At 39.0% G+C, this 15,176-nt stretch overlaps 1 protein-coding gene across 2 annotated transcripts in view; it reads left to right on the top strand.

Moving 5' to 3' along the window:
• The window catches only part of UNC13C (unc-13 homolog C), a 476,401-nt gene that overhangs the window by 330,625 nt on the left and 130,600 nt on the right, over positions 1 to 15,176 (top strand). For both annotated transcript variants that reach the window (XM_043493368.1, XM_043493369.1), the window contains one exon: positions 12,478 to 12,563. In XM_043493368.1, the coding sequence (XP_043349303.1) occupies positions 12,478 to 12,563 (86 nt within the window). The remainder of the gene's footprint in view (positions 1 to 12,477; positions 12,564 to 15,176) is intronic.

Here is a 15,176-nt window from a genome sequence, read left to right as displayed (position 1 = left end):
GAGAGCCTAGTTGCCATTTAGCTTAAACCAATTCCTATTTGACTTAAATTAAACTGAAATAAATCTGGGTTAAAGCAAATTAAAAGTGTCCACACAATCTTTTGAACTGGTTAAACTAAAGCAGTTTAAAATCACACCAATAGTTAATCTGATGTAATTTTCTTGCATAGACAAGGCCTCAATAGATGAGAGAGAGAATGTCTGATATGTAGAACCTCATAGGTAAGAATGTCATCAACAGGAGAATCTTTACAATTGTTGATTATAAATGGCAAAAAAACTTTGTTAATGCAGAATTAAGGTTGACAGATGATACTTAGTGCCCTTTAAGAACATCAAGGTCAGCAAAAATCAACTGAAAACCAGGATATACAGAGTTAACTCCCTTCTTCTCAGTGTTCAACCTCTCTCTTCCCATTCCACATCCCCCCCACCTCTTTCCATCACCTGACACCCTCAGCCCTTCTCCTACCACCCATCCCCATTTATCCCACTCCCCATAACTGCCCTTTCCCTTGCTGCACCCGTCTTCCCTTATTGCCACCTACTCTTCCATCGCAATCACTTCCCCTCCCAGTGAGCATTTGTATATGTAATATTTATTTTCTTTTCAAAAAATACTTTCCTTGCCTTCTGATTATTCTGCTGTATTCAGATTCTATTTCACCAAAATACATAAACAAACAAAACTTTGACAGAGGCAGATTGTAGCAAGAGGTCTCCTTTTTTATTGTTATTTCAGATTTCTGCCTAGAGTTGGGATTTAATTCACAGTTCCTCATTGTTGCTCAGGCTCAATAGCTGTAAGATTGCCCCTTGAGCTATTCAGGCCCTGTGAGTCATAGCTAGTTTCCAACCCCCTTAGAGTGACACTCTCTGTACATGCGCAGTGTAATCTGTTTGGCATGCGCCAAACAGGAGAACTGAAGTCTTTGGCTAATTAGTCTTTGGCTAATAATGTTGTAATGGGATTTCCCCCAAAAGGTTAGTGGGCAAGGTGCACTCTGTTGGGATGACTCTTGGGTGTCTGAGACACTGGATGATGATCTCAGCCCTGGTTTGATCTCTGTCTGTGTGCAGAAAAACGTTGCCAAAACACGTCAACTTTAAGAAAAGCTGTTTTGGGGGTGGCTGTATCTCAGGAACGCCTTGGGCAAAAGGCCCCATATTTGGATCAGTGACTGAACCTCATACCCCCCCCCATGAGGCACATCAAATTTCAAGACAATGTAGCACTCCTGTAGATACAGATTTTAAGGCCCCATTTCAATTTGCCTGTCAGGCACAAATGTGCAAATGAGAGGTGTTTATTTTTGATAAAGCGTGATAATTCTATTTGCATGTCTCTGAAGTACAGCTAAGTTAGATATTTACCCCTGATATGTTTTTATTTTATTCTTTTTCTTTTTTGTTACATAATCAGTTCTTTGAACATTTCATGCTGATTATTGCTCCCACTGTTGGAGTACCAGAGCAATAACAAGCATCTTGCAGGCCTCTACATCTGTGCACACTTCAACTGATTTAATTTTCTTGTACCTACGGGCAATTCCAGTTGTCTGTACATAGCCTTCAGCTCATTGCCAGAATTGGTTGTTGAATCCTATTTCCCCCCCTTTGGGCCGTTAGTCTAGCTTATACCATAGGTCACTCTCATTAAAGGCAGCTATATCAGTAGGATGCATAATCCTGAATGCTATTTGGTGTAGAATTTTGTATGTCTAACACAAAGTACTTTATTTTTGGATGCTGATCAGACAGACAAAATGATTATCAGCATCTTAGCTTTTGCACTGTTTCATATAATATAATGTATATATCACAGCAATTCAAAGTGCCTAATCCTTTTCCCACTAAAGCAGGACTGGTCTCTAAATAGGCCCCCACACTATAGCTACCACTCTGTTTCACAGCATTACCAGAGAGAATGGATGTGTTTGTTTACTGGAGATGATCCAAGGTGGCAGGTGGAGGATAGATCCATATTACAAAGACTGCCAGCTTATTTGAAAAATTGAAGGTCAGCCTTGCTCAAAGCTATTGAATGAACCAGAATTATGATATCAGATTGGTGAACATGGCACATTAACAAGATTTGCAATATGAGTCTTGCTTATGGCTTAAGCTGATTTTGCTGAGATATTTCAACTTTGTCTTTCTATATTGGAACCTGGGGTAGCATTTGTTACCACATTAAGTGTAGTAGTGCTTTCAGTTTCCTGGTTTTCTTGATTAATTTGCTTCACAAAGTTTTACTCCGTCCAGTTTTTTTTCCTTTAGTCTTTTTCACCTCTTCATTAGACTGGGTTTTCTTTTTGAGTAATTTATTATCCTTCTTGGTGCTTCATTTTGTGCTTCTTCTTCAACGTTTGATCTTTACAGGAGGAAAGATGATAAATTACAGTTCACTCAGAGAGAAAAGAAGGGGAAAAGGAAGAAGCTGCATAGAAGGGAAAACAAAATGGAGCTTTAAGCAGAGCAGTTACTAAGGCTACATCTAACTTAAAATGCTACAGCAGCACAGCTGTAGCACTTCAGTGTAGACACTCACTACAGCAACAGGAGGGGATCTCCCATTGTTGTAGTTAATCCATCTCCCCGAGAGGCAGTAGCTAGGTTGACAGAAGAATTCTTCCATCAGCCTAGCACTGTGTGCACCGGGGGCTAGGATGACAGAGCTCTCTTTCTCTCAGGGGTGTGAAAAATTGATGTAAGTTTCCGTTATAGATCTTCCATTATAGATGGAAGTTTCCATTTTTTCAACCAGTATATGAAGCAGGGATTGGCAACCTTTGGCATGCTGCCTGTCAGGGAAATCTGCTGGCAGGCCAGGATGGTTTGTTTACCTGAAGCGTCTGCAGTTTGCTGTTCCAGGCCAATGGGGGCTGCGGGAAGCAGTGGCCAACACATCCCTTCCCACAGGCCCCATTGGCCTGGGACGGCGAACTGTGGTTAGTGGAAGCTGCGATTGGCTGAACCTGCAGACATGCCAGGTAAACAAACCGTCCCGGTCCACCAGCGCCTTTCCCTGAAGGGCCGCATGCCAAAGATTGCCGATCCCTGATATAAAGTATCCCAGAAAGGGAAGGATGCCAAAAGCAAACATCTAGTCTAAATCCCCAAACCAAGCGTTTTAGGGTTTCTTCTTTGGAAGCATGTACACTCTGTACCTGAGAATTGAAAGGTAACGTTATTTTTTTACTATGATTCACTAACAAATAAAAATTGATTCTATGTAGCAAATAAACAAATAATAAAGTTAACTTTAGCAGTTACTGCTAAAAAAGATAGCCTGGCAGAAATTTTTGAGATGATTGAAGATGGTGATTGTTTCCCATTGGATAGGAGATTCATATGTGGAGAGGACTGTTGGCTCTGACTATACACACCATCCTGCCACCTGCCCATAGAGACTCCACCCATCTCAGGATTCTTTAATTTTTCCATGGATCCCTTTCCATACTGTGGAACCCACCTTAGATAGGATCCCCAGGATCAGGAGCAAGCAGCAAATTCCCTGGGAGCATGGCATGCTGCCAGAGAGCCTGGGAGTCCAAGGGGCCTAGGATCTGGTGCCAAAACACAGGGCTGAACAGGGATAGCCCTGGTATCCAGCAGATCCAAATCATTCCTTCCGATGGAGTTTTTCTCCTGGCCCCTTATTTGAACAAAGTGTAGGAAAAAACAAAAACAAAAACAGTTCTACAGCGATATAAAGTGATTCAGACACATGTGCCTTTCTGATGGAGAATTCATTGAGATATGCATGGAATATTAGTATGACCATTTCCTTTTTCTAATTTATTTATATAAGGGAACAACTGCATAAAATCAAAACAATAAAAGGGGGCAGGGGTCTGTCATTTTATATGCACATTATATTAATCTGTTAAAGGACATCATTTCAGGTTTCCTTGTTATAAAGTATTTTGTGTCTTGGAAAGCGTTAGGAACAGCACAGTACTAGTATACTGTAAGATAATGATCACACTGATGTCTTCTTCTTAGCATGAGTGTCTCCAGCAGAAATGCACCCCACATGCACTTGTAACAAAGGATGAAGGTTTTTCCCTCTTTCTGTCAAGGGACAATGATAATTCCAGCAGTGACTAGTTCACATCTAAATTTGTGCATGAAACTTCAAACTGTCTACAGTAGTATGTTTGTTGGTAAAACTTTTGTCAGTCAGGGGTCTGAAAAAACACTCCCCTGACCAGCATAACTTTTGCCAACAAAAGTGCGGGTGTGCACAGCACTATGTCAACAGGAGTCGCTCTTCTGCCAACAGAGCTACCGCCACTCATTGGGGGTGGTTTAGTTATGCCAGCAGGAGAGCTCTCTCTCGCCAGCATAGAGTGGCTACACAGGAGAACTTACAGCGGTGCAGCAGTAACGGTTCAGCCGTGCTGCTGTAGGGTCTGTAGTGTAGACATAGCCTTAGCCAGATTGGCTGAAAGGTTTGCAGGTTTTCCAATGAGCCTTTGGGAGAGTTTCTTCAATCCAGCCTAAATGAACAAGATTTAGTAATTTGGTACCTAAGCTAGGCAAAAGTGTAACAAAGAATTTCACTTTCAGTTGTTGGGATCATTAAAACCAAAATTCAAATAAAAATGGAACAAAAAAGCCCCACAAAAATAGATTTTAATGAATATCTCTGCAAATCATAACCATCCATTACTAGCACTGCTGACCCTATGAACACGAGAGACTGGGACTCCCAACAAATATCCAGCTATCTAGAGGCAGAGTTCTCCCTTTTTTTTTCCAATGAAGTTGCAAGTATATTTTATTCCAGAATTGATGGATTACCAGAGCCCCTACATACTCCTAAGGAAATGAATATGCAAAAAAATAAATAAATAAAATCAAAATTTCCAAAAAGAAAAATTCAATTTGTCAACACTGGTTTAGAGAATGTTAAATTGTTTCATTTTGAAAATGAAATTTGACATTACAATATTCCTAAAAAGTTGTTTGAATAAGAGAAACCTTTTGACAATAGTAAAATATAGAATATTAATTCAATATAAAATATATGAATACACTATCTTAAAATTAATAGTATAATGTAAAATGAAATGAAATAGACAAAATGAAAGGTTTTGACATTACCACAGTGCAACCTGTCCACTTAATCAAAATCAAACAAGGAAGTCTAAATGAATCATTTAGACTTTGCCATTCAAAATTTTCCCAGAATTAACATGGTCCTACTAAAATGTTTAATTTTCAGTGAAGCTACATTTTCCAAAAGAAAACTGTTCCATCAAAACAAAAAGTTTGACTCGCTCCATTAGGCTCCCAACTGGTCAAACAGGTCAAAATAGTTTAGTATGTTAATATCTTCAGTTGTTTTCTGTTGCATGAATGCAGTGTACGTGATAGCTTTGGCAGGATGTTTATACTGATGGTTTTGTGTTTATATTTGGGTTTTGTCTGACCATTTAAGAATACTTCAGCACACCTTCCACAAGAAAGCTTGCTGTGAAATATACAGTATATGAACAAATAAGCTACCACAGCTATTACTGCACACAACACGAGTGAATGAATTAAAAGAGCCAGAATCCTTGAGGCCAGTGAAATATTTGTTCACTGTTTGCTCAGCAGAGGGGTAATATCAAACAACCATGGAAACATGTATTGAACGGTTTACCATCTACAGCTTATGTTTCATGTTAAATTGCCTTAGTACTACAAAGAACATGAATCTAAACGTCAAATAGGTACCCAGAGGTATTTTTTTTTTTATTAACGAAGTCCAGCACTAAGGAAGAATGTAATTTGTCCTGTTTCTTAACATATTAGGGCTTGACTGAACTCAATAAGAGTTTTTCCATTGCCTCCAGTGGAAGCAGGGTTGGGCCTGTGGTCTAAATTTTTAAAAGCACTTGTTGATATTGGACAACTTCATTTTACAAAAAGAAAAGGAAGACTTCTGGCACCTTAGAGACTAACAAATTTATTTGAGCATAAGCTTTCATGAGCTACAGCTCACTTCATCAGATGCATTCAGTGGAAAGCTTATGCTCAAATAAATTTGTTAGTCTCTAAGGTGCCACAAGTCCTCCTTTTCTTTTTGCGAATACAGACTAACACAGCTGCTACTCTGAAACTTCATTTTAGGGAATCCAAACTCGGTTTTGGGAATGGAAGTTAGCGGAAGCTGTGGATGCTCAGGCCTTTTGAAAATCATGCCTGGTCAGGCTCCTAAAAGTGGAGATATTCAGATCCAATGACTGCTTTTGAAAATTTTCCCCCACAGACATTGCCTCAGTTTATTATTGACATTAATATATTTCCCATTGTCCTGACAGAGTCCTTGCCTACAGTTTGTGGTCTCATGGTTGTTCATTTAAAGTATGTCACAAATGACTGGGGTACTGAAACTTTCCCATTTAGCATTAGTCAAATATTTATATTGACCATAGTGACATTAATTATGCCCTATTTAATGGTTTGTTTCCATGCTAATCCTTGTTTTGATTGATTCAATAATTTCAACCATATAATTTGTACAGGCTCAACATTCAGAAATATATTCTCAATTTAGATACAATTTTATCTAGGGGAAAAAGTTCCTTGCGTCTAATATTAGTTTTCTCCGAGTCTCAAAAATTTATTTTTTCACTCCCTATCTTAAGGGGTCTCACTTAAATGAAAAACTTTTAAAGGCTTGTTAGACAATTATTCCAACAGTGCTTGACACACGTTCCTAACAATTGGCTGAAATTGCCAGCTTGTTTTTTGAAATTCTGAAGAGTGACTATTCTCTATAAAAGATTTTTCCTAATGCTGCTTTTTAAGGATCAGTATTTTGCCACATTCCATGAACTTTTAGATACTCTACCTCAAATCCCATAGATGTCAGTAGGAATTTAAATTTTAATTTAAATCTTAGCAGCTTCACTCACATTATAACTTACATGAAAGACACGATGCAGTGTGAATGGAATACCGCTGCTCAAAACCTCATTGATTTCAATGGGATTATCTGTACTTACATTTACATCATAATTTTGTTCTTTTACTATTATGGTTCCATTGAAGCCAATTAGTGGAAATTATAGTACCAATGTTCTTAACTCTACAAAACTATAGCAAGATGGAAGAGCATGTTTATGCAGAATAAAAATATGGAGCTAGGTTCAATGCTGCAGATTCAGGGGGTGTAAATTATACTACCCTGCCACCTGTGAGAACAGCTGTGCCCAAGGAGACTTTCATTCCTGAGGGAGAAGAGTCCATCACACATGAGAAATCCTGCTTTAAATGCCATCTATAAGTGCACCTGACCAGTGGAAAATACCCAAGAGATTCACTGAATCAGTCAATACATCTCCCAAACTGTCTGGCCCTTCTCCCTTCTGTAGAAAAACCCTGCCCACTTTTGGGATTTTATCAGGCAGCTCCAAACCCAGGAGGGGTTGTGGGATGTTTGAACTGCTGCTTTCTTTGTTCACCCCCAAGACAGCTTTCCACCTTGGGGCCCACAGCAAATTTCCTCCAGCACAAATTGACAGGATCCAAAGGGATAGTTTGGCCCCTGAATACTGGGCAGACTATGGAAATATTGCATGGTAAAAAATACTAGCTCATATTATAATCATATGCTCAGAGCCTTAACATATAGGTGAGCATATCAACAGGGAGAATAAATATCACACACCATCCTTGCAAATGGATTTCAAACCTTTGCAATGTAAATAGGAAAAATTAATACTTATATTCACATTGTGTTAAACTTCAGGAAGATTGTGTCATTATAACACCTCTATTGGGTTTTTCCCCCTTCTCTTTATAAGACTTCATTGCCATTAACAAATTAGCTTTACCAACATTTATCACACTTTTAGCATCAGGGATATGACCATTATTTTCCATAGTACATGGAAGAACATCTTACGATATCTCAGGTACACTGTATGGTACATATTGCTAATGCTGAATATTTTATGGCAACTACAATGATACTGCACACAGAAAGTAAACATAAGAGCTATTGTAAAATAACTTTAAAGCTCTGCCTTAAACCCAGGAAAGCAAAAGAACATATAAGGTTGTCCCTTTGTCTTTAACTCACTTTTCAGTATTTACTGAAGTTATGGAAGCATATATGATAGGATTCTAATCCCCATATAATCAAGATACTGGATCGTTGGCTTTAAATCACAGTGTTCTTGCTTTTCCTGAGTTTGTTAGGCAATAATAATCACTTAAACATTTGGTGGTTTAATTAAATTTTACCCAGTTTCCATGTTCAGTAAATATAATCCAGGTATTCTGAGGTTTTCTTCATCCTTTCCTCTACTTTAAACCTGTCACATCCTTGACTAATCTGTCACCCTCCCTCTCCGCTCAACCCTCTTAGACCTTTAGTCATTTGTACTGTATTATCTTTTCCTTACCGTCCAAATCTTGTTCCCCTATGAATACAACCAGATGTGTGGCTGAGCCTTTGAATCTTGAGGGAGTAACTTCCCATTATCCTCCTGGCTGCTTCCTTTTGACCCCCACTTTCCATCCCATTCCTCATAATTAGGGCCCTACCAAACTAATGGCCATGAAAAACATGTCACTGACTATGACATTTGGTCTTTTGTGTGCTCTTACCTTATGCTACACAGGATTTCACAGACGAGTGTTTCTCAAATCAGGAGTCCGCAAGGTTATTTTAGGGGGGTTGTGGTATTTCTAACCTTACTTCTGCACTGCCTTCAGAGCTGGGTGGTCAGAGAGTGGTGGTTCTTTGCCAGGCATCCAGCTCTGAAAGGCAGTACCACGCTAGCAACAGCGCAGAAGTAAGGGTGGCAATACCATACCATACCACCCTTACTTCTGCGCTACTGCCTTCAGAGCTGGGCAGCTGGAGAGTGGTGGCTGCTGACTGAGGGCAGCATCCTGCCAGCAGCAGCGCAGAAATAAAGGTGGAAATACCACACTGTGCATCCTTACTTCTGTGCTTCTGCTGGTGGTGGCTCTACCTTCAGAGCTAGGCTCCTAGCCAGCAGCTGCTGCTTTCCAGCTGCCCAGCTCTGAAGGCAGCACTGCCACAGTGCCACCATCAGCAGCACAGAAGTAAGGGTAGCAGTACCGTAACTCCCCTACAATAACTTTGTGCCCCCTCCGCCCACCCTTTTCTGGTCAGGACTCCTACAATTACAACACCATGAAATTTCAGATTTATATAGCTGAAATCTTGACATATAGGATTTTAAAATCCTGTGACTGAGAAATTGACCAAAATGGACCATGAATTTGGTAGGACCCTACTCATAACCCTACAAGCCTCCACGCCTATCTTTGCTGAAATTCCACTGTGTCCAATAGCAAGTCTGGCATTTCTCTTGTCTTTAAATCTTATGTACTGGGTCAGGAGTACTCCAGCAAAAATGACATGGGAGGATCCAAAGAGGTCTGATATGTGAAGAGAACAGCCTGGCCAGCTGAGACTGTTTGACCTGCTGAGAGCCCATGCTGAATTCTGAGAGCTGGGGAGGAAGATTCCTTCTGATCTAAAATCTTTCCAGAAATTTAGATTTATGCTAGGTTTCAGCCTTTCATAATTGTTTAGTGATTGGCCCATCCCTCTCCAAACTATTAAGACTATTATTCAGTATTTATGATTGCTTTTCTATAACCCTGCACTTTCAGGTTGTGTCACAGGAGTCTGCGCACCCCAAGTGCTCCACCTTCTGGTCACTCTGGGGATTAGCTGATGCCAGGTCAGACACGTTCTTTCCACCTCTCACTGATCACATACTTCACCTTCTCTTTCTGGTTCTCAATGAGACAAGAGTTCTATGTTTATGCCTTAGCTCTCCGGCCAGGTCACATGTCCTCCCCTTCTGGGTTATCAAAGGATCTTCTTATGAATGGAGTCAGGCAGTCTTCGTATACATTGCCTATCTGGTGCCATTTCCTCAGTGACCAGTAGGGGAACACAGGCCTATCCTATACTCCAGGTTCCAGTTCAGGGACCCTCTAATCAGCAGCCAAGGTCTGGTCTATGCTGAACCTTATTGGTTTTTCCCCTGATACTTTCCTAATCTTCTGACTCCCACATTCTCTGGGTTTGCCAGCCTCAAAACTCCATCCTCCCAGGGAGTAACTTTAGGCTAGTTGCTTTTGTAGCCCTCAAACACACCTCTGTTCTTACAGTGAATAATTATAGACTACCTCCCTGCAGCCTATCTCTGCTGCCAACTTCCTGTCTTTATAGCCCAGTTGTTCCTCCTCAGCTGGGATCCCTCATTATTCAGTCAGACGATTATTTAAACCACCTGATTCCTCTCAGCTGTGGCCTGTCTGGTTAATTGGCCCCCTTCTTTTTCTACACTAAACACTTCAGGGCAAGTATGGGGTGAACACACATTAAAACAGTAGCTATCTGCAGTTATATTTATATTTATCCAACCTACTTATTTAAATGTAAACTTAGAAGGATTAGCTTTTTATCAGTAAATATGAGTAAACATCAATTTCACTGTACACACTCACATCAATGAAAAAATATTGCCATTGATAACCAAAATTTACAGAAAAGTGAAGTAAGAAAAATGCTAATTGAAAACTTTGGCATGTGATTCTGACAGTTTGTGTTTTAATGGTTATAAAGCTTTAAGTTTTTGAATCTCAGTGTCCACTGTCATTAAATAATTATTCTCAGCTCCGCATTGTCTAATCTCCTTAACTTCCGACAGCTGTGAAAATTTAAATAAATAACAAAATTGAAAAAATGCTCAAAAACAAGTATCACTGATATCCATTGAAATTGTTTTTTTAAAAAAATGAATTCTGACAAGTCTATCTAAATGTAAACAATGAAAAATCTATAGCCAAGTTTTTAACTTCCTTTGCAATAATTGGTGGAAAAGAGAGTAGAAAAATGATTGAATTTTGCATCCCATTTCAGAAAATGTAAATTACACTGATTTACCAATGGCATTCTTACAATGACTATCCATTCCTCTGTAAACTAAGAGTATTTGAAAAATATAGACTCAAATCATATGCAACATACAATGCCTCCATTTAAATGAGTTAGTTTTCACCCATAATAATTTATATGTGCATAAGCACATTTATCAGCAGAAGATAATTTTTACTTATTACTCAAACATGGTCCTATGTAATGAATCTTGTTAATACATTGTTTCTGGGTAATGGGTTTTGCAGTATAAGATATTTATAATTGGTATGAATCATTGTACATTAATAAACAGGATAAAGAATGTAGAGACTGCACAGCAAGTTGGTGGAATATACAAGGTTATTTTCTTATGGCAACATAATTTATTGAGTGACAGAATAATGCAAAGCCATAAAGCAGCTCCTCAGTGTTATTACAAATGAGTGAAAACAATTTGTTTACATAGGCCAATCACCACTGTATGTCTTGTGCGCGCTCTCTCTCTCTCTCTCTCTGAGTACAGTGAAGTTGTGTTATGAATGTTCAGGATAGTGAATGGTAGCAGTAAATGTTGAGAAATTCCCCTTGTTTACCTATGGCCATCACTCGTGTAATGTGGTTCCTAACAAAGGTGATAGAATTTGGCCTATAATTATTGTTTTTTATGGTGAAAAGTTGGCATGTTCCTCTGAATCTCATATGTACCTACACACTCCATTACATTCAGCATTAACAGAAAGTCCTATTTATCAAGTCAAGTTTATGTTCTGGACTTCCAAATCTCTAATTTTTGGGCCATGGATTGCCCTGGCTCCATTCCCTGAACTCCTTGTGATATTGATATGATTTACACATTCAGAACAAGAGCAGCATATCTACACACACATACACACCCCTTTTTTTAACCTGGTACAAAACATACAGTGGCTGTCATTAAAAAGTCAGATTTTGCCAACAGCTACTGCACAATGGTAATTGAGGTAGCATAGTTTTTCCTTTCTTTTTCCTTACTTACTTTGCACTTAAATGTATGCAAATATTGACTTCTTAATGGCAACCACTGTATAAACAGACTATTTTCAAAGAGCATATTAAACATGAGATGAGTAGTAAAAGCTTTAACTAACAGTACAGTCTTTTCACTTACCTTACTGCACTTTACTTGTTTCTTCTATGTCTTCAGATTGCCAGTAGTGCTGCAAGGAGTTAGCAACACTAGTGTGATCCAGGGCCCAAACCCCTCCCTGGTATAACTCATTGGAAATCAGGGGATTTACACCAAGGATGGACCTCACTTCATTTTTATAAATATGTACTGTTATATAATTGGTACAGAAGATACTTCAATATTGAATTAGGGCCCTAACATTATCACAGTTATTCTACAGCAGCACGTATCTGAAGGCTGATCTTCCTACATGGTTAACATAATTGTACAAAACGGAAAATACAGAACAGTGCATGCTTTCAGTGTGATTTTATACAAAAATATTTGCATTTCTGCTGTACAGCTGTTAAGATAATTTCTAGCAGCCGGTGAACTGATGTAATGTGATTGATTTCAGGTTCCCTCAAGAGCTGAACATGGGAAAAGTCAGTGCTGAAATCATGTGGACTCTGTTTGCCCAGGATATGAAGTATGCTCTGGAAGGTAATTAGTGCAAACTATTCATTAGACTAGAGAGCTCACCCAGATTGGTTTCCAACACAAATCACACCTGGCATCAAATGTCTGAAGGTGTTAAGAGTTTTCACTTTCATAATATTTTTCCTGGTTTAGTGAAATGGAGACTCAGACATATGGTTGTAAAAGAGGAGGGTGGTAGGTGTAGAAGGCAGCTAGAAAATAAGCATGGAATTGTCAATGGAAGAATGAGACAAAATAAATATTAAGGGTGAAAGGGCATATGACATGAAAGATGGAATGGTAGGAAAAGACCTTTGACAAGTCACTTCACCATTGTAAAAGGGAAATACTACTACTTATCTAAATTTGAAGTCTTAAATCACTAATGTCTAACATCCTTGGTGAAGGGAATTGTAAACATTCAATGACATGTTATAAATATTACTTTAAAATGTTAACATACCCATAAAAATTTAACCCAAAAGATTTTTAAAGTATAAAGTTATGAAGAAAATGAATTAAAATAACCAATACCCATTTTCTATTATTTAAAAATTTCATTATATCCATCTTCAATGTAAAACCAAACAAACTCAACAATAGAATCAAATATAGTTTTCCCTACATTATTTAGGAAGGGAAAAGTTTAGGCAAGGAAAAAGTAAATACAACATAAATATTTTTTCTATAACAAAGATAATGCATTAAAATCCTATAAAACAATATTTCTAACAGAAGAACTAAGTAAAAAAGAAAAGGCAGAGAATTCAAAAATACATACAGTCTGCTCAGGAGAAGAAAATCAATCAATATTCCTAAACTATGCACAAAAGTCCCTATAGCCTGGATATATGTTCATTATGCTAATTAGGACGCTAGAAGAGACCTAGAAGTAAGTGGTAGTTTTCAGAGTTTCTAGTTTATTTGTTTCATACTGTCAGAGACTTGTTGTTATCTCACAAGCTGAACTCTACAAATTTCAGCCCTCATTTAAGCATGTTAGAGATTGAAATGGTAACTCCATTCAACCAATGGGAGAAAGGAAAGAAGAATTTGTCTCTACATAAGAAACAAAGAGTTTGTTTCCAAAGTAACTATGTAGGTAAATACATACTAAATATAGAGTACTAAAAGGCTGACAGTCAAAACTACATTCTATTGGGAAAAATTGTTTTTTATACTGTTCAATAATACCCGGTGAAACAAACTGTTTGACTCCATTTGTTGTGCAGCCTTGATGAATTGGTAATTTAAACACTGGAACAAATTACCTAGGGAAGTTGTGGAATCTCCTTCACTGAAGGTTTGTAAGAAGAGGTTAGACAAACACCTGTCAGGGATGGTCTAGACTAGGGGTTCTCAAACTTTAGCAGCCAGGGGACCCCCATTTTGATTTAAAAAAATTTTCGGACCCCCAAGCTGGCTTCTAATTTTCCCTGAAGGTGCTCCATCCCCACTAAGCCCCAGGACCCACCCCCACTCCACCCATTCCGCCAATGGCCCACCCTGCCCCACCTCTTCCCACCCTCGCTCCATCCCTGCCCTTCCTCTTCCCCACCTCTTTCTTCCTCCTTCCAGAGCCCGCCCCTTCCCCACTCCTTCCCCTCCCTCCCAATGCCTCCTGCACGTCATGGAACAGCTGTTCAGCAGTATGCAGCAGGCCCTGAGAGAGAGGGGGAGGAGTTGATCAGTGGGGCCGTGGCCCCGAACATACCTTGCGGATTCCCTGGAGTACCCTCGTGGACCCCCATTTGAGAACTGCTAATCTAGACACTATTTAGTCCTGTCTCCATGCAGAGGATAGGACTAGATGACCTACTGAGGTCCCTTCCAGTCCTACGATTCTATGATTCTATGAACTTTCTCCCCAAAAGGAAAGAGAAAAGAAATGACAGCCTGTCACAGGAAGCAATTATAAATCAATCAGTACTGTCTACCCTGTTAAACCTGAGTGCAGTGAGAAGAAATCCCATGTTCAGTGCTGCTCTCCTGATGCACATCCAGTTCCCCATTTTTAAGTACTTGTTTAGGATAATGGTGTGTGGATTTGTTCAGCAGTAAACACAGCTAACCATAATAAACCATATCCTGCAGTATTTTTGCAGACAAAACTCTCATTTGTTTCAATCAGGCCCCGTAGTCGCTATAGAGCTGGTCCAGTAAGTAGTGAAAATAAGTATAAGGCAGTTATTTAGAAACGTAGTAGGCCTATTGGGTAAAAAAAAAACAATATTTGAGGATTGAACTGCATGATATTTACTCCAGAGGATCCAGTGTAATAATCTGTAGTATAGAGCTCCTTTGATGATACACTCCAGATATTCATGGTAATGTGAATTAAAAAGAGAAACTGACAAGGAAGTCAGAAAAGGCTGAAAAATCCAGAAAAAGCTATTTACTAGGTTTTTGAGGGAAGAGTTATTTTATTGTTGTGTTCCCTCTTGTGTCATGTTGGATAGAGAAAACATTTATCTGCTATGGGCACGTGTTTGTGGGCATTATCAGTCAGAAAAGATTTGAATGTGGAGAGGAAATGCTGCCTGTTGCCCAAGACTACAGATAGTCTTGATCTGTATAGGAGGCTGAGTGAAAGAAGGTAAAAGACAGGAGTCTGAGAGAAGGCAATGAAAGCAGTTG

This window comes from Dermochelys coriacea, chromosome 10 (genome assembly GCF_009764565.3).
Source record: "Dermochelys coriacea isolate rDerCor1 chromosome 10, rDerCor1.pri.v4, whole genome shotgun sequence".
Lineage (NCBI taxonomy): Eukaryota > Metazoa > Chordata > Testudines > Dermochelyidae > Dermochelys > Dermochelys coriacea.
This window is presented reverse-complemented; position numbering and strand designations above follow the sequence as displayed.